General features: G+C 38.9%; 1 protein-coding gene across 6 annotated transcripts in view; it reads right to left on the reverse strand.

Moving 5' to 3' along the window:
- Positions 1–227: 227 nt before the first annotated feature.
- The window catches only part of DYNC2I1 (dynein 2 intermediate chain 1), a 47,911-nt gene continuing 28,537 nt past the window's right edge, over positions 228–19,601 (reverse strand). The window contains exons 12-20 of one of the 6 annotated variants that reach the window (XM_074946263.1): positions 19,171–19,333; positions 13,830–13,943; positions 12,804–12,865; positions 10,376–10,427; positions 7,920–7,980; positions 7,433–7,532; positions 7,038–7,169; positions 3,753–3,976; positions 228–1,529 (exon numbers count right to left, since the gene is read on the reverse strand). In XM_074946263.1, the coding sequence (XP_074802364.1) occupies positions 1,358–1,529; positions 3,753–3,976; positions 7,038–7,169; positions 7,433–7,532; positions 7,920–7,980; positions 10,376–10,427; positions 12,804–12,865; positions 13,830–13,943; positions 19,171–19,333 (1,080 nt within the window). In that variant the 3' untranslated portion in view covers positions 228–1,357. The remainder of the gene's footprint in view (positions 1,530–3,752; positions 3,977–7,037; positions 7,170–7,432; positions 7,533–7,919; positions 7,981–10,375; positions 10,428–12,803; positions 12,866–13,829; positions 13,944–19,170; positions 19,334–19,601) is intronic. The other 5 variants (XM_074946261.1, XM_074946262.1, XM_074946260.1 and 2 more) reach the window with 5 other exon arrangements.

Below are 19,601 nucleotides of genomic sequence, written 5' to 3' on the forward strand. Positions count from 1 at the left end.
ATGATGGAAAACCTTGAATATTCCATTAGTCCAAAGAACATTTGGATTTTTTGTAAATGGAATAAGCAGATTATTTGCAAAGTTTGGAAAAACCAGAAAACATAAGGTCAGCACGTCCTAAGCATATGCATGTGAGGCTCTTAGCTAAGGGACCTATTTAATGACTAGCAATTATTTTTGCAAATTCTTAGGGTCAAAGTCAGAAGAGATGGATGAGATAGTTTAAATCAGATTATTTTACACTCTGACTCCCTCAGACCTACTTAGTGATGTATAAAGGATTCTAAATTGGTGTAAATGGACATAGAATGAAAGGACTAGAAGGGACCACAAGGGTCATCTCGTTTAATCCCCATGTCTCCATGGTTGCAGTCTCCCCATTCTGGATCTCTTGGAGGGCTCAATGCATACGTAAGGATCCACCAATAAGGAGGAGGTGGGAATGAGAGGGGACGGACTGGGGGAGGGCCATATCTCCCAGAAGACATTCCATAGGCAAGTTAATACAACCTGCGGCTGAATTAGTTCTTCTGCAGAGCCCCATGCATGCTGGGACATCTATAACAAGGGATCCAAAGGTCCCATGCCACTTGAGGAGTCCCTGACAAAGTCACGCTGGCAGAGAGTATGAACAGAGATGAAGGATGCCCAGAATCAGTGCAGAGGCACAGGGCCTCCCTGTGGATAATCTTGCAAACCCAGCAGATATTGGGGTTCCACAGGGTTTGAGGGAAGGATGCCTCATTTCTTCTGCTAAGGACAAACCCCATCCAGAATGAGAGAATGCAGAGGACACTCAACAAAGGTAACCCTGTGTGGTTTTCTGGTCTTTACACAAGTATTTATAATCGGGATATGATCTATGCACAAATGACAGCTGTGGAGACGCTGAGAAAGTTCCAAAGGTAACCTGAACATGGTTACAGCCTTTTATGTTACAGAAAAGCATACATTTAGCTTTATACATAGGATATAGTTTGCTTCAAAGTGCAATATTGAGAAGCAGCATATCACATTTTATAGGAATATAATTTCACTTTTTTAGTGAAAAGTATCTATAAATACTCACAATCTGGAATTGTGAACATTTATATATACTTTTCAGTAAAATATATTTACATTTAAATCCACAATTTATCTTCCTTCAGGTACAATATTACCAAGCTTTGTTCTGTCATTTTTATAATTAAACAAAAATATTGTATCTTCTGTTGAAATACTGTATTGACATTCTTGTAAAATATATACAAATGCAAAAGCTCTTAAATTATAAATCTTTTAACTACAGTAATCAAATGAAAAATTCTAAATATAGCCAGCCATATTTGTACACGCAGAAAAAGACCATTTCTCTGCTTTATAAGGATTGTTGCAAGAGCAACAGTAGTTTTTCTGACTCTTCTGACTGAGGTAATGCCCACCTCTTCTTTACATACTGAATGTCTATTATTCCAGATTGTTTGGCCAATGCGATCCCCAACAGACCATTTGTTTTTTCCGGTTCACCCAATACAACCATAGTCATAACCCTGAAAGCAAAAGAGGAGGTGTTTTTTAAATGGAGACAAAATGAATGAAAATGGAAACCCTTGTGACCTGTTTATCAACCCCCAATGTGTACTGAGCACTTCAAAAGCTTGCTAATAGGAAATTATAATTAACTGAATTATCTGCCAAAAAACCAGGTAAAATGCCAGAAATGGAAATATAGAGAAACATATTATGCTATGACAAGCAACAAGAAAATGACCAATCAGCTGCAATAATTCACATACATATATTTGAGGGGGAAATTTTTATCTTGGTACACAGCCTCCATGTGATCAAATGTCTAATCATGCTTTAAACATTAGTTCAAGTAAAATAGCTATTATTGTACAAAACTTAAAAAATAATTGTAGCAGCTTTTAAAAATTATGTTTATTTTATACTGATTTTCCCCAAAATCTTACATGAGCCAGCGATCCTAGCCAGATTCTTATCAGGCTGGGTTACTCTGTACAAAGTAAATATTTAAAAGTAAGGACAGAGAAATAAAAGTTTCCTGTTCCCACTCAGGAAAAATAATCATAATTTATTTCTATATATATTTTAAGCATGTATATTGTTAGGATATAGATATTCAGGCCTGTCTGTAAAGGCCTGTACTTTAAGAATTTAGGGGTATTCTTATCACTTGGCTAGTTCTAGAAGTATAAAAGAAAGAATCAAAATCACTGTCTGCTGGTGTAAGGGCCTTCTCTTACTGTGACAGTCTGAGGCCCTGTGCTTAGGCTAAGGCTTTTGGCTAAGCAGCAGAGGCAGCCATAAGCTAGGAAGCGACAGGTCACATCCTCACATTCCAAACTAGTCACATTGAAAGAAGGTGCTATTGGGCTGTTAGGAATACAATCCTGTCCTGATAATGCCTATCACCTCCAGAGAAAGGGAAGTGCCTAGAAAATGTAAAAAGGAAACAGCATCCTGTCTGGCAAGAACTCACTTATCAATACTGGGATGTGAAATCCTCACTTCTGTATTGTTTTGTCATTATAGTTCCTACTTTGCTATTGTTTGTCTGTATAATCTCTGTCTGGTTCTGTGATTGTTCCTGTCTGCTGTATAATTAATTTTGCTGGGTGTAAACTAATTAAGGTGGTGGGATATAATTGGTTACGTAATCATGTTACAATATGTTAGGATTGGTTAGTTAAATTTCAGGAAAATGATTGGTTAAGGTATAGCTAAGCCGAACTCAAGTTTTACTATATAATCTGTAGTCAATGAGGAAGTGGGGGGGCCTTGGTGGGAGGGCATGGGTGGGTGTGTGTGAGGGAGAGATGGGAACAGGGTATGGGGGTGGAGAAATTGGAACCATGTTTTGCTAAAGGGGGAAATGGGAACAGGGAATGAGGGTAAGGAAATTGGAACCATGTTTTGCTAAAGGGGGAAATGGGAACAGGGAATGGGAGTAAGGAAACTGGAATCCTGTTTGGCTAAAGGGAGAAATGGGAACAGGGACATAGGTGTAAGGCTCTGTGGTGTCAGAGCTGGGAAGGAGGATACTAAGGAAGGAAACTGGAATCATGCTTGCTGGAAGTTCACCCCAATAAACATCGAATTGTTTGCACCTTTGGACTTCGGGTATTGTTGCTCTCTGTTCATGCGAGAAGAACCAGGGAAGTAAGTGGGTGAAGGAATAAGCCCCCTAACATATATATGTATGCATTTTAATAGTATCCCTCTCTTCAACTCTTCATATTTTCCCTGTCGTCTTGGGGATTGATCCTGTAAGGTGCTGACTGTTCTGGACCTGAGTCAGCAAAACATTTAAGCATATGCTTAATTTTAAGCATATGAGTAATCCAGTTGACTCAAATGGGAACAGAATTTGACCATCTATAACAGCTTGATGCTGCAGCGGCTCCATGCACAGAACTCCCACAGATGACACTGTGCTTTGTTGTGATTTACACTAAGAACATTTTACTCTTCTCTGACAGTGTTAAAGGACCTTGGAGTGGTCACTCCACTGTAAGGAGTCGCTCACTGTTAGGCCTCTTTACACTGCCAGAACAGGTAAAAAAAAGTGTTTATGTAAATAAAAATCAGGCATAATGCAAGTTTCTTGCAGACTGCAATCACAAATTCATGCTCTAATGGAGGTGTAAAGTTAAGCAAAAAAAAAAACAAAACTAACAAAAAGGCAGATTCAGTGCAATGTTGCCATCTTCTAACAGCAAGAAAAAGCAAAAGTCATTTAATTTACTTACTTATCTGATTGGATAATTTGTTTGGCTACAGGACACAAGTCGTTTTCCAGTAGATCCCAAATGTAAACACAAGATGATGCATCCAGGACAAAAAACACAGCAGGTCTTGTAAGAGCCCACTGGAGGGCAATAACTGGCTGGCCATTTGTGCTGTCATTCCACTGTATGATGGGATGCTCTGAAGTCATTTGGTGCAATCTAATACTTCCATCTGAACAGCCAACCTGTACAGCAACACAAAGAAAAATCTTATCTGGGAAAGAAACAAACTAATTAAAATTAAAGTTACAAACCTATTGATGAAAAGATCAGTTATGTTATTCAACTATACTGTATTTGGCTTTGGTCTTTACAATAAAAGCACAGGTTTCAGAGTAGCAGCCGTGTTAGTCTGTATCCGCAAAAAGAAAAGGAGGACTTGTGGCGCCTTAGAGACAACAAATTTATTTGAGCATAAGTTTACGTGAGCTACAGCTCACTTCATCGGATGCATGCAGTGGAAAATACAGTGGGGAGATTTTATATACACAGAGAACATGAAACAATGGGTGTTACCATACACACTGTAATGAGAGTGATCAGGTATGGTGAGCTATTACCAGCAGGAGAGAAAAAAAAACTTTTGTAGTGATAATCAAGGTGGGCCATTTCCAGCAGTTGACAAGAACATGTGAGGAACAGTGGCGGGGGGGGAAATAAACATGGGGAAATGGTTTCACTTTGTGTAATGACACATCCACTCCCAGTCTTTATTCAAGCCTAATGTAACGGTGTCCAGTTTGCAAATTAATTCCAATTCAGCAGTCTCTCGTTGGAGTCTGTTCTTGAAGTTTTTTTGGTTGAAGAATTGCGACTTTTAGGTCTGTAATCGAGTGACTAGAGTGGTTGAAGTGTTCTCCGACTGGTTTTTGAATGTTATAATTCTTGACGTCTGATTTGTGTCCATTTATTCTTTTACGTAGAGACTGTCCGGTTTGGCCAATGTACCTGGCAGAGGGGCATTGCTGGCACATGATGGCATATAACACATTGGTAGATATATATATTGTGATATATGCCATCATGTGCCAGCAATGCCCCTCTGCCAGGTACATTGGCCAAACCGGACAGTCTCTACGTAAAGGAATAAATGGACACAAATCAGACGTCAAGAATTATAACATTCAAAAACCAGTCGGAGAACACCCATTGTTTCATGTTCTCTGTGTATATAAAATCTCCCCACTGTATTTTCCACTGCATGCATCCGATGAAGTGAGCTGTAGCTCACGAAAGCTTATTCTCAAATAAATTTGTTAGTCTGTAAGGTGCCACAAGTACTCCTTCTTTAATAAAAGCACAGTTACCTGATTTATGCATCACTATTATACTTCAGTGTGTGGATATCAGGAATTTCCCAATTTTTAATTTTTGGTATGGTTTCAAGTTTCAGTGGTAACCCCATATAAAGCATACTGCCATAACTCAATCTGGAGGTCACAAAGACAAACTGGGATGAAATCTACATCAATAGGAAAATCTGCAACCTCCTAGAGAGATACAGACAAAATAACTCTCCTGGCTACTTCTACTAAGCCACAGGAGTAGCCAAGGATTCAAATGGACCCTCAGATTGTACATCTCACTAAGGCCTTGATCCTGCACCATTGAAGTCAATAGGAGCTTGGCCATTGACTTCTCTGACTGTCTTACCATAAATACATGGGTGACATTCAGCTCTGTTGCTTTCATTAAACATGAGTAATTTGATGCCTTCGCTTTCTTAGTTGTCTGGATTATAGCAAACTGGCTAAAGCTTATTCTAGACAAGACAATGGTAACGCTGATGGATAGAACAAAGTATCTGAAGGAAGTGCTGAGAGGGATATCTGTCTCATTACTGAAGGTGTGCATGAACTGGGTTTATAAGGTCTGATTCTCCCAAGCCATCTACTATATTCCTTATTTCCTCACATACACATTGTAGAAGAGGGGAGAAAGAATAGAAATGTGCAGTATTCTGGAGGATAAAGCCCTTAGAGCAGATGATTCTCACTGTGGGTTCTCTCCAACAGGGAGAAACAGGTATCATAAAATATAACTCTGTTCTTGCTAGTGTCCATGAGAACCTCAGGTCAGTATATTTAAAGTTACTGACAAATCAAAAAGAATCAGCGTGTCCATCCTTGTCCACTCTTATGAGATGGACCAGTATGTCCAGCATAGTCCTTAGACCACATACAAGCCTAATGTTGGTCTGAACAGTGTGAAGGAAGTCAAATGACTCCAGCTGCTTTGCCACAACGGCCACAATAACCTTTGCCAAACAAGGAAGGTTAGGTATGGAATGGTAATTGTCCATGAAATGGTTTCTAAAAAAAAAAGGATTAACTGCTTTTTTATGGAAGTAATATTAATATCTCCCAATAAAGGTCCAACCCCTTTTTCTCCCCACTCCTATATGTGCTTTTACTAGCCACAGGTCCATCCAACAAGTTACAGGCTAAAGATCACATAGTACTTCCAGTACCACAATGAGCTAAATGGGCTAAAATTAAAGCAGGCTTCATTTTGCATTTGCTTTCATCCAAAATTACTCTATATTTATAGATTTGGATAATACAGTCTGAATCTGACCAAATTTATCCCAGACAAAGGTGGAAGATCCCACAGAGTAAGAACGTCAGTTCTGGTTCTGGGCAGAGGCAGTACAGAATGTGTATGTTTGCTGGCCAAACATCAGCCTGATTTACAATCTGTGCAATCCCACTGAAGTGATGTAAATTGGGGCAGATATGACATTATCATAGAATAGTTCAAACATAACTAAGTATCTGGATAAATAGAAATTAAATCCTATTGTAATCATTTTCAACTAGTGTTCAGTAAGCTTGCACAAGAGAGACAGATAATTTTTGTGCGTGTGTCCATGCTATCTACAAAAGGAAAACAACCCAGACTGAGGTATGGGATAAGATAAAAGTAAGATAAGAGTTACGGGTTACCTAGTTCATGATACAACTACAAGCTAAAAATGGTCCTCGTTTAATGAGAGTGGGCAATACATTCTAAGGATAATCAGCTGTACTGGAATTGTCAGTCTGTTTCTGCAAGCCAGCTGCTTCATCTCTCAGCATATGATGAGTTCAATCACTAATATACAATACTTGTTTGCCACCTCTCAAGAGGGTTCTGAATTGGGAATGTAAATTGAGTGTTATTACATGTGTTGAGTTAGAACTCTTAGAAATCCCCCACCCCAAATAATTTGAAATTAAACTAATGTTAGGAAAAAGCCTTCCATACCAAAAATATTGGCTTTCCAAAAGGGGAGAAATCAACTGCATTAGCTCTTATTGATCTTGGTCCACCCTGCTGGGGTTTGAACAGCTTTGGAGGTACTCTTAAATCATGTCTTGCACCATGACTTACCACACCCTGTTAATAAAATAAACAAAACAAAAACAAATCATCTGTATCATCAGCATTTATACTAAATAAAAATCTATGTGCAGCAATTTACAGCGAGCTGCTGCACTTAAAGATCAGTACTAATTAGAATAAAACTATTTTTAATAATATCCAACAGTAAATATTTACATATGTAGTGCCCATATAATTCCAAAGAAAACAGACAGCTTTTATAATTACAGTAATAGGAGGGATGAGAACAATGCAATGAAATTTAGAACATTACTCACAATGTCTGTTCCGACAATGAAATGATTAGGATTAGAAGGGAGAAACTTAATATTCAGTGTTTGAGGTGTCCTCAGGCATAGGATATCTTTTGGGAAAAGGCTGGGGAAATGCAAATGAAAAAGATAATATAAATAACCAGGACCTTTTCTCCCAAATCAATGCAAGTATATACTGCATCCTGTGACTACAACAATAACTAGAAGATGTTGTTGGTTCTGAGTGTTAAATATTTGTTTGAAACACTGGGCCACATTCATCTGTCTATGCACAGGAAGAGGCAGAATGTAAAAATTTTAAACTGGAAGGTCTCCCAAATTTAACACGTTAATGGACATCTCTGGCAAAAGTGTATATTTTCAACAGTAATGAACTATTGAAAATCCTGATCAATATATATTAGATAACAATAATGTGCCCAGTTCTAGGGGAGAATTATCTCAATGAATTATAAATACACAATTTAATGGATAAATAGTGTTTTCTTACCTGCTATTCAACTGAACAGTAGAGCTATGTACTAACTTTACTTTCCCCCCAGGAATTAAACCTGAAATGATAAATAATTATTCTTTAAACCAGGGACTCAAATGTCAATAAAATATCAAGAATCACATATAATTGTTTAATTAAATAGAACGTATAAAAATAACTATAGGTTATAATATAAAATATTATATATATAATATATAAAATATAATATAAAAATAATTATAGGTTATTTGTCTAGAAGGACCTAGACAAATTGGAGGATTGGGCCAAAAGAAATCTGATGAGGTTCAATAAGGATAAGTGCAGGGTCCTGCACTTAGGATGGAAGAATCCAATGCACCGCTACAGACTAGGGACCGAATGGCTAGGCAGCAGTTCTGCGGAAAAGGACCTAGGGGTGACAGTGGACGAGAAGCTGGATATGAGTCAACAGTGTGCCCTTGTTGCCAAGAAGGCCAATGGCATTTTGGGATGTATAAGTAGGGGCATAGCGAGCAGATCGAGGGATGTGATCCTTCCCCTCTATTCGACACTGGTGAGGCCTCATCTGGAGTACTGTGTCCAGTTTTGGGCCCCACACTACAAGAAGGATGTGGATAAATTGGAGAGAGTCCAGCGAAGGGCAACAAAAATGATTAGGGGTCTAGAGCACATGACTTATGAGGAGAGGCTGAGGGAGCTGGGATTGTTTAGTCTGCAGAAGAGAAGAATGAGGGGGGATTTGATAGCTGCTTTCAACTACCTGAAAGGGGGTTCCAAAGAGGATGGCTCTAGACTGTTCTCAATGGTAGCAGATGACAGAACGAGGAGTAATGGTCTCAAGTTGCAATGGGGGAGATTGGATATTAGGAAAAACTTTTTCACTAAGAGGGTGGTGAAACACTGGAATGTGTTACCTAGGGAGGTGGTAGAATCTCCTTCCTTAGAGGTTTTTAAGGTCAGGCTTGACAAAGCCCTGGCTGGGATGATTTAACTGGGAATTGGTCCTGCTTCAAGCAGGGGGTTGGACTAGATGACCTTCTGGGGTCCCTTCCAACCCTGATATTCTATGATTCTAACTATGTTAAAATAGAATTAAGATTCCAATTAATAAACACAGGGAAATTCACAGTTAAAACACTGTCCTTAAAGATGAGACAAGCTAAAATGTGTTGTTTAGAAAAATTATTGGCTATAGAATTCAAATCCTAAAAAGTTGTAATTATTGTTGGAAGTGGGAGGAAGAAGGGAAAAGGGAGAAATGGACTTTTTAATTCTAAAATTATAACCTCTAGAACTTCAACTGAATTACCATCTGTATTAGTTCTACAGGTTTTCTCTCTTTGATAATATGCACTATCACATCATAACATTACTATACAAAGACTAATGATAGAAATGACACATTGATATCATTGGGACCCCCGGTAATAAAATACACAGTAAAGATAACGTGTAATAATATTACCAAGAACACTGCTACCATACTGTATTAATTCAAAAAGAGAACTGCACTGGCAACTGAATTTTTCTTATTGTAAAGGAACATTCTGAAGAGGGAAAATAAATGCTGGGGCCAGCGTGCTGAACTAGCACAACTGTGTCTGACAAAACTCCATAGCTTTTAAACTGCACATATCTACAGATACACAAAATATCCAGATTCAGCAAATTATGCAGATCCGCAGTGCTACAGGAGCTTAAGAAACTAAAAATTTCATCCACGTTTTTACTGCAGATGTGCAGAAGCACAGTTTTATTATTATAAAGGTTATAGATTTATTTTTAAATGTGGTGTTTTTAAACAGGTTGATTAGTTTGATGATTAGTCCTTACTGAGTACAAGAGACATTTGAACGATGCAAGTTTTAAAAATTCCGCCTTTTTAAAGCGATCGACAAACATAAGTCCTAATTTGTTCGAACCTAAGAAAGTGTATTTTCAGATAACCTGAAAATGGCTGAATGTATCTCATTCAATTCTGGGAGGAAAATGTGATCTTTGGTCTGAAACCAAATATGGTAAGTTACAGCCCAAAAGGAGAGTTTCTGAGACAGTTATAAGGATGCAAATGGGGGCTGCTTTGGAAGGGAAGTTACAACTTTGACTAAAGCTAAAGACAGCATGGATGTATTGATAAGGGTATCTATTCCAGTGATGATGAAGGAAGAACTGCCAGAGAGCTTGTGAAAGGTGTAAAAAATGAGGTGCCCCTGAAGGGAAGAGCTGGCAGAGCAGTAAGGGGATGGCTATTCCGATACCAGTGATGAGAAAGCTCCCAAAACACAATATATAGACCCAAATTCAGATCTAGATTCTCCATAAATGCAAAATGGCAGTTGCACTCTCATCTTCCGACAAATTCCCGGAGTGTTCCCTCACTGACTGCACTGCCCTCCCAATGACCTCTTTTTCTCCCTTCCACTCAAAAACGGATTGCTTTATTAATTGTTCCTCTCATGTACAGTACTTACCTAGATCACTTTGTGAACCAGCCAAATCCACTTTTTGTAATTCAACTGCTACCTAAAAAAGGACAATGATTCAAAATAAGCAAATATTGAATATTAACAAAACCTACACTGACATTCTAGGTTCCCTGTCACTGCTCTATGTGAGCATCCGTGAGGCTGGTCGACCTAGCTCGTGCGAAAGTCCCTATGTCTCAATTGAACACTGTCAAATATGTAACTGGAATCAGTCTGGCTTAGTATAGGTATTAGAACTATAAGAACATGTTTAGACTTTATTGAATGCTTGTGAATTGCTGCACGCATTCATCTCACTTATAACATCTGTATTCCATACTGTAAGCTAATAGTAGAGTGGTTGTATTGTGAGCATCTGTGACTGTGTAAATCACCAAACGTGGGAGAGACATTAATTAGTGCGAAGGGCTGCTCTTCAACAGGTGTTAAATCCTTTCCAACAGGAAAGGTCCATCAGTATCAGACAGACTATTGTGGATGTTAAAGAGGACAAAAGACATTTGTTGTTCTGCTCTCTCCCACCCTGCTCATGAAGATGAATTATGCAAGTTGATTCCTCGCATCAACTCAATTTGCAGCTCAGAGCACTTGGCAGGAGGGGGATTAAAAAACCCCGAACAAAAGGAACAAGATACCTCTATGCTGTTTGGACTTGGGGAGAGGGGGCGGGAGGGGAAGCGTTTCTTGGGATAAACAAGAGACCCTCAGCTGCTTAGTCTGGGTTAGCTATAAAGGACATAAGGAGCCTGCTGATTGTAGACGCTTCTATTACCTTTTGAAACTTAAGATTGTAACTCGTGTATATATGTTTACCTGTTTTAAGCTTGTAAATAACTCCCTTGTTTCCTTTTCCTATTTAATACATCTTTATATAGTATGGTCTTTGGTCTGAGATGTAAGGTGCAAGTGACCTGGGGAAAGTGACTGGTCCTTTGGGACTGGGAGAAAAATCTGAATATTGCTGTGATTCTTCGTAGAAGGGATCATCTGTCAGAAAGGTAAGCTCACCTTATTGGTAAGACAGACCCAAGTACCAAGGGGACTGTCTATGACTCTATGTTAAGGCTGTTATAGTGCCTCAAGAGTTTACATTTGATAATTGGTTCTAAGTATAGATCTCACAACCAATTTGGGGTTTGTGCCCTGGATTTTAATAGTCTGTACTGAGGTTCGTATTCATGCACTTCAGTCACTGCAGGCTGCGTTACAGTAGCTATATCAGAACTGAGCCTAACATTACAATGACACTATGCAGATTTTCTGCCCTGCACTGCTCATGCAGAAAAATGGAGGGTAGAAGAGAGGCTTCAAGTCCCCTTCTGGGGATTCCCTGGTGTGAGGCAGTCACCACTGGGAAGGTAGCTAGCAGAGCCAGTTCCTATACTATGCACCCCAGAGACCTTGGCACAGGGAGCGTGATATGTTCCAACAATCCCCAGCTGATAGATGGAGACAGTTGTCAGCTGGACAAGTTAGAGCAGTCCTTGGGCTGCTCTGGCCTATAGCTGGTATGTGTGGACAGAGAATCAGGGATGGCCCCTACCCTACCCCTCAATCCCATGCTGTGCCCAAGGTAAACTGGATGTATCAGATAATTTAGCCCTATATATTTTTTCCTCTTGTTGGGCCCAATCCTGTTCCCCATGAAATTAGTAGGAGCTTTGCTGGGTTTGAACTGGTTATATGGAGATGAAACGCTGTATGTCCCCTTATTAATCCACCTGTTCCCCAAAATTAATCTGATTGCAATAACAGGAACTAGCAAACAATAGGATTAGGCTGATACTTAGGATAAAGTAGAAATATTTCTAGTTTATCAGAATTAGGCTTAAAAATTGACAAGAAAGAGAGACTTCAACACATTAATTAAAAGATAACAGAAAGACAAATATACGTATCATCCACAAAGTGGGGTTACTAACCTGCCTATAATATTTTCTGACTAGGTAATCAATTCTTTACCACACCTTGGCTATTCTTTGTGTGAAAAATATTTTCGAAAAGATTGAAGATGCCTCCAACATGTTATGAGTGTGGCTTCCCACCTCAATTTCAGTGACTGTCACACCCATAGTGCTCTAAAGTGAATGAAGTGGGTAGACTTCAACAGAGATTTCCCAAGAAACAGATAAATGTGAGCAACATTCCCATAAGGCAGCACTGCTGATTGATTTCACCACATAGATCACATATCTATCAATAGTTCTGCCTAATTGGAACTTTGTGGTGTTTAGGGAGCCAAGTCATAGCACTTCTGGAAGTATGACAATAAAATGGCTAATGTTGCCACAATTTTCAAAAGAAACTCTTACCTGAAATCTTGGAAATGCGAAGGATGCTGCATTTTTAAAGAAAAAATTTCTCATTTCAAAAGTGCAATATTCCTGCTTTTCATACATATTTATTTACTCACCCACAGATTGAGAGTCCCATTTTCATCCATTGAAGCTATCTGGAATGACAGGCCTGACATTTCTATGGGGGGAAAAGTATAATAATACAGTATCAATAACAACTTACATTTATATAGTACATTCATCCTGAATGATACCAAAGTGTTTAAATATTTACCAAACTGCTATATTAACTATGGGCCCTATGCGGCTCTTCTGTGTGCTGCATAACCGAGAGGAAAGTGCCCTAATCCTATTAAAGGAAAGAAGGGGAGCCAATCTGGATACTCTCTCTTTCACCACCAGGTCCAAGCTGCCCTTCTGCACCTCTCTACACGTTTGGGTTCTTCAGGGATTTGGGGGCAGAACGAGAATTGTGATTAGGCCAAATTAGATAACAGCTGGACTGTACAGATGCTCTTCTCTGGACTCCTGTTATTATTTTAGAATAATAATTTGCATTTAGTCCACCTATGTCTTCTACTACACACCCTGGTGGAGTTTGGGGCAGCACCAAAAGTAGCATGTTTCCTGAGGTAGCAGCGTTTCTAGGGGAGGTGGGTCATTAGGCAATTTAGGGGACCGGTACAGAAAGAGATGCGGGGATCAGTGGCACATTGCGTGTGGTATCAGAAACAAACCTTTCCACAGATTCAGATTGTCTCACCTCTTACCTGAGGGAGAATATTTGGTAGAAACGCCATAAGATTTACCTTATGGAGTTTCTTGGGCCATCTTTCCCCATCTTGTGCATTTTACCATGGGAAGATACAATACTGCCCTGCATATAGGGAGCATGATAGAAATGCACTCATATTTATGGCTAAAGCGCATACACTAACAATGCATAATAGTTTAGGGCAGAACATGAAGAATAATGCTGTATCCAAATGGAATACAGAGGACTTTAAGAAGGCAGAAGGCAGTTATGAATTGGAATTTGACTAGGACCAGGGATTAATACCCTTGTAAAATGTCTAGTATAACAGATATTTACTTCAAGAAAATATCAAATTTATTGATCCTTTGGAGAGCAGTTCACATACCTTCTTGAGAAGATAGGTGTGAGAGCCCATAATTCTGTTCCTTATAGACAGATGTTGAGACAGGTTCTATTGCCAGTACAGGATATGTGTGGTTTAACGAGGAGAGAACACCATCTGTAGTTAAGAAATTAACAATCACTGTACTGTTTTCAACAACAACAATAAACCCTACACATTTTCAGATTATTGTTTTAGGATTTAGTGATTACTAAGCAGGAATGACAAATAATGAACTTCATCAAAAATTCAAAACACAACTCTGCAAAATGTAGTTCTTAAGTCAACAAAATAGTAGTGGTAAATTGTCTTCTATTATTTGTTTTTATTTTTCACAATACAAAATGTTGCAGCATCATTTGCACCACACCTTCAGCCATTTCATTAATAAAAACCTGCTTTTCCAAGGGTTTGTAACTCTGCTGTTAAAGTTTACGTAGATCTCAGTCGAGGATGAAAGTTTATGGAAAAAATATGAAGAAAATCTGTTTGAGTATTTATGCAGTTACATGACAAAAAAGAAGATGAGCTTCATTTTAAGGTGTTTTTAGTGCTGGTTGTTTAGTAGCTAGACCTTGATCATGCATCCTGCAGAACAGGGGGCTGCAGACAACCCCAACATAAAGCAGAAGCTGAAAAACCTTACAACATGGTTCTTAATCTAATCTGAGCAGTGGCAGAAAAGGTTGAAGGGAGCACACAGGTCCCCGTGGAATGAATACATACAGCTAGAAGGATCCATACAAGTTACAGTCTCAACGAGGGAAGCAAAAACTGAATAAATATCTAGAACATTTTATGGTTTTTGTGGCTTTAGAATCACAGGACTGGAAGGGACCTCGAGAGTTCATCTAGTCCAGTCCCTTACACTCATCTAGACCAGTGCTTCTCAAGCTATCTGATGTGGGGGACCGGCATTTTTTTTTCCAATGTGCGCGCAGACCAGCAGCCGATGGCTCGTGGTCCGGCACAGGTCCGCGGACCACCACTTTGAGTAGCACTGATCTAGACCATCCCTGACAGGTGTTTGTCTAACTCGCTTTTAAAAATCTCCAATGATGGAGATTCCACAACTTCCCTAGGCAATTTATTCCAGTGCTTAACCATCCACGGAGTAGAGCGGAAGAATTACTTCTCATGTCTTGCTTGCACACTCTTACTAATACATCCCAGAATGCTGTTCGCTTTTTTTGCAATAGTGTTACACTGTTGACTCATATTTAGCTTGTGGTCCACTATGGCTCCCAGACCCCTTTCCGCAGTCATTTCCCATTTTGTATGTGTGCAACTGATTGCTTCTTCCTAACGGAGTACTTTGCATTTGTCCTTATTGAATTTCATCCTATTTACTTCCAACCATTTCTTCAGATTGTCCAGATCATTTTGAATTATAATCCTATTCTCCAAAGCACTTGCAACCCCTCCCAGCTTGGTTTCATCCACAAACTTTATAAATGTACTCTCTATGCCATTATCTAAATCACTGATGAAGATATTGAACAGAGCTGGACCCAGAACTGATCCCTGCGGGACCCTACTCGTTATGCCCTTCCAGACTGACTGTGAACCACTTATAACTACTCTCTGGGAACAGTTTTCCAACCAGTTATGCACCCACCTTATAGTAACTCCATCTAAGTTGCATTTCCCTAGTGTGTTTATGAGAAGGATAGTTTGCTCTTGTGCCCTTAATAATGTCTCTTTGAAAAACTGCCAACTGTCTTCAATTGTTTTTGCCCTTAGACTTGCTTCCCATGGGATCTTACTTACCAACTCCCTGAGTTTGCTAAAGTCTGCCTTCTTGAAATCCATTGTCTTTATTTTGCTGTTCTCCCTCCTAACATTCCTTAGAATCATGAACTCTATCATTTCATGATCACTTTCACCCAAGCTAACTTCCACTTTCAAATTCTCAACCAGTTCCTCCCTATTTGTCAAAATCTAATCTGGAACAGCCTCCCCCTAGTAGCTTTCTCTGCCTTCTGAAATAAAAATGCCTTTAGACGCCTTCCTTTTATTAAATCTTCAGATATGATATATTCCACCAGCTGTAAACCCAAAACAGTTCAGGTTTTTTTTTCAGAATTAAACATAATGTTGACTATGAAAATCTCCAGTAAAAAGGACCATCAACAGTGTTGAGATATACATGAGAACTCTCTTTTGAAAAAGCAACAAGACAATGGACTAAGACTGTATCGCAGGACTATAACCAAAACAACATCTAGCAACGTGAAGGAAGAGTAAATTAGCTATGACTGACCATATTACATTTTGTAATAGAAAATATCACACTGATTAACATAAAATGGAAATAATGTAAGAATGTTTAAATTTATTTTCATCTTATTTTATGTAAGTTTGAATAATAAAATTATTTTTTTAAAAAATCCACCAGCCTTAAAGTTTAATGGTAAATGACCCAAATAGTAATGAGAGACAGAGGGGCAGTCAGCATATGGTTAACTAAAACTTACCTTTGCCTTTTGTCTTTTTGATGCCCAGGCTTACTGAACTTCATTCCATGTTTTGCTCTAGATTGTGCTGTGCTGATAATGATACATCAACCATGTTGGAGCATTTATTTATTTGTTTTGAATCAGATCTAAAACAAAATGACTCCAGAGCTGTGGGTGTCCTTGATACAGACCATACAGGCCTCCAGAAGGGTCATGTAGAAGTGCCATTTTTATTACACTATTGATTTTGTAAAGTTTCTAAAATGTTATACCCATCTGGATTTAAAACCCTTTAAAATAAAATTTAAACTTTACAAAAACGTAGTAAAACAAAAACCTGGCACTTACATTACTTCCTTGTTAACTCTACAGCAGCAGGTAATACACATTGTTCCCAGAACGGTATCAGGCACACAAGCTTCCACTTACTTTTTGTACAATGGTGACATTATTAAAGCTGCTGATACTCAAAAAAAAAAAAAAAAAAAAAAGTAAACAGCTATAGTAATTGCAAGCCCCATCAGCATCAACAGAGGAGGAAATTTTTTAATTGGGAAAGACAAAACTGGTAGAAAAATAATTCTTCTAGATAGGTCAAGAAGAATTTGTTTATGAAAAAGAAAGCAGTACACCAAAAAGATTTCATTGTTTGTGAAAAAGAAAGCAGTACACCAAAAAGAATAATTTTTAATTAGAAAATATTTACCATTTCATAAGCTTTTACAAGCAAATACATATTTAGAGGAGTCATTTCATTATGTACCCTATTGTCAGAGATTATGATTTCCAAAGATTTGCTGCTGAAAACGAAATTGTCTTCATTTAAGATTAAAGAGATCCGGCTCCAATAAGTGTGCAGTACTAAAATCCCTGTGTTGATAAAACCAATAAGCCACAACAGGATGTACACACTTGGCTACTGGTGCATTGTGCAGCACAACACCAAAGATCTTCAATCACTTAACAATCCCATCAACAGCCAAATAATGCATACCCCAGCATGATTATTACTATTGGGTATGAAACATTAACAATCATCTAATTTTTAAAAATGAATTCTACGTTAAAAAAAATAGAACTGAAGTAGCGGGACTCCCTTTGCAATATGATTAGAGGCCCTAAGTAGATTAAAGGTGGGCTGTTACTTTGGACTGACTCTCATTTTGTGGTGCAAAATGATAAAGTAGGCCAATTTTCATGTGAGGCTCAGGTAATATTGATAGAATATATACTTTCAACATATAAACTATACTAGTTTAAAATCACTCTATGGTTACTTACCTACCTGATCCTGAAATTAAATCTGCACAAGTAAACTCTTCATTTGTGTGGAATCCCACTGACTTCAGTTGGGCTTTATACGAGTGTAAGGATCTGGCCCTGCTGATCCAATTGCTGATCCTTAGACCCCACACCTGCTTACCAATATGTAACTTACATGCCTTATATAAAACTTTTATAATCTCTGAATTTGGGCCACTGCATTTAAGGGAGCCTAAGAAAATCTAAGTTTTTTTAATCACATGCCAAGGGGTTGGAAGAGGGGACACAGGAAGAAAACCCACTACAGAAGGTGGTAAGGAGATCTAAGCAAAGTAGGTCACACCCACACACTCTTGAACTTACACCTTCCTCTAGCTTCTCAATGTGTAAGTAACACCAACTTTGACTCTATCACACATCAGCAAATGACTGCAAGTAAGTCTAAAGGAATATAACTGAGTCCCCCTTGCTCCATCTTACACAGCAGCTCTGACTTTGGGCCTGTGTCTCCAAGACACTGGTGTGGGAGTGATGATCCTAAGAAACATTAGACCAACACACATATTTTTTTCAGTGATGTGATCCTTGCTGTGCGTTTACCTTGAATCCATGCTATCATAAAAAGGCCCGACCTGACAATCAACCCATATCAAAAGTCACAGTCAAATTCTGAACAGTGCTAAACTCACAGACATGAGCAATGCAGGCTTATGTGGAAGTTTACTACGATTCCCTAAGACTTTGTGTTGCTACAATGCCTGATAGATACATGGGCAATAAATGATCATGGAGGAGATAATCCCACCACAAATATTACAGTAATGAGATAAAATTCTGAGGTGATATAAGTTACATAGGTGGGATTTTCAGAAGTATTAGAAGCACAAGTCTCACAGAGAGTCAATGGGACTTATGCTCTTATGTCACTTAGGTGCTCCTGAAAATCCTACTCATGTCAATAAAGTGGGGTTATAAATAGGTATAAGAGAAATCTAAGTGTATGCTAAGGTATATGAGGGAGTCAAAGTGAGTGTAAGGGAGGCTAAATTGATTTAGCTAATGACCTCAGCTGGTCCTTTGTTATGCAACTTAAAGTAACAAGAGAGTACCCTATTTTAACTGACACTCCCCCATTAGGCATGTCTACGCTGTAGCTGGAGTGTGCGTCCCAGAGCAGGTAGACAGACGCTCTAACACACTAAAAATAGCACTTTGGCTGTGGAGGCTTGGGCTAGCCACCCAAGTATGTACCCAGGTGGTTGAGTATGATTATATTCGGGTGGCTAGCCCAAACCACTGCCTGTGGCCACACTGCTATTTCTAGTGTGCTAGCTAGAGCAGAGCTAGTGCATGTTTGTCTACCCATACTGATACGCATGCAGCAAGCTACAGTGTAGATATACGCTCAGTTGCTCTCCTGATACACCTCTCTATTCCAATCCTCTAGTGTGTAAATTACAGAAACTGACATTCCTTTACACCCATTACTGACGTGGAACTTTTACCATCTTATATATCACCTCTGATCTGGCTGAACTAGGTTAGCAAGAACTTAACATTTCTTAATTTATGATACCTTCACTGAATATGAAAAGATTGTTCAAGACACACATCATACTAACCAGTAGAAAATGTTGGAGCTCTAAAAATCCAGTCAGTTTCATTTAACTTTATACAGTGATGCATCCTTGAGTCTTCTCGGAGATCCCACACTACCAATGAACCATCCATTGTTCCGGCAAATACTAAAGTTGCCTTACTGGGACTAAAGCAGCAGCATGACACCTATAAGGTACGAACAAATATATTAGGTTTATAATTGAAAGGGAGCTAAAGGCTTGATCCAGCTCAATATATCTGTGTTCTTCCAACCCACATAAAAGCTAGAGATGATGGCTCCATGGCATGCCAACATAGGAGGTTTTCTGCAGCCTATCTCCTCTCCAGAGCATTGCTGTATTGTTCCTACCCACAGTTGCAAAGCTGATAGGTATAATTCCATTGCATAGTAATGGCTGGGGAGACAGATGGCTCCTTGAAACCTCTGGCCCAG

The sequence above is a fragment of the Natator depressus genome, chromosome 2, assembly GCF_965152275.1.
Source record: "Natator depressus isolate rNatDep1 chromosome 2, rNatDep2.hap1, whole genome shotgun sequence".
NCBI lineage: Eukaryota > Metazoa > Chordata > Testudines > Cheloniidae > Natator > Natator depressus.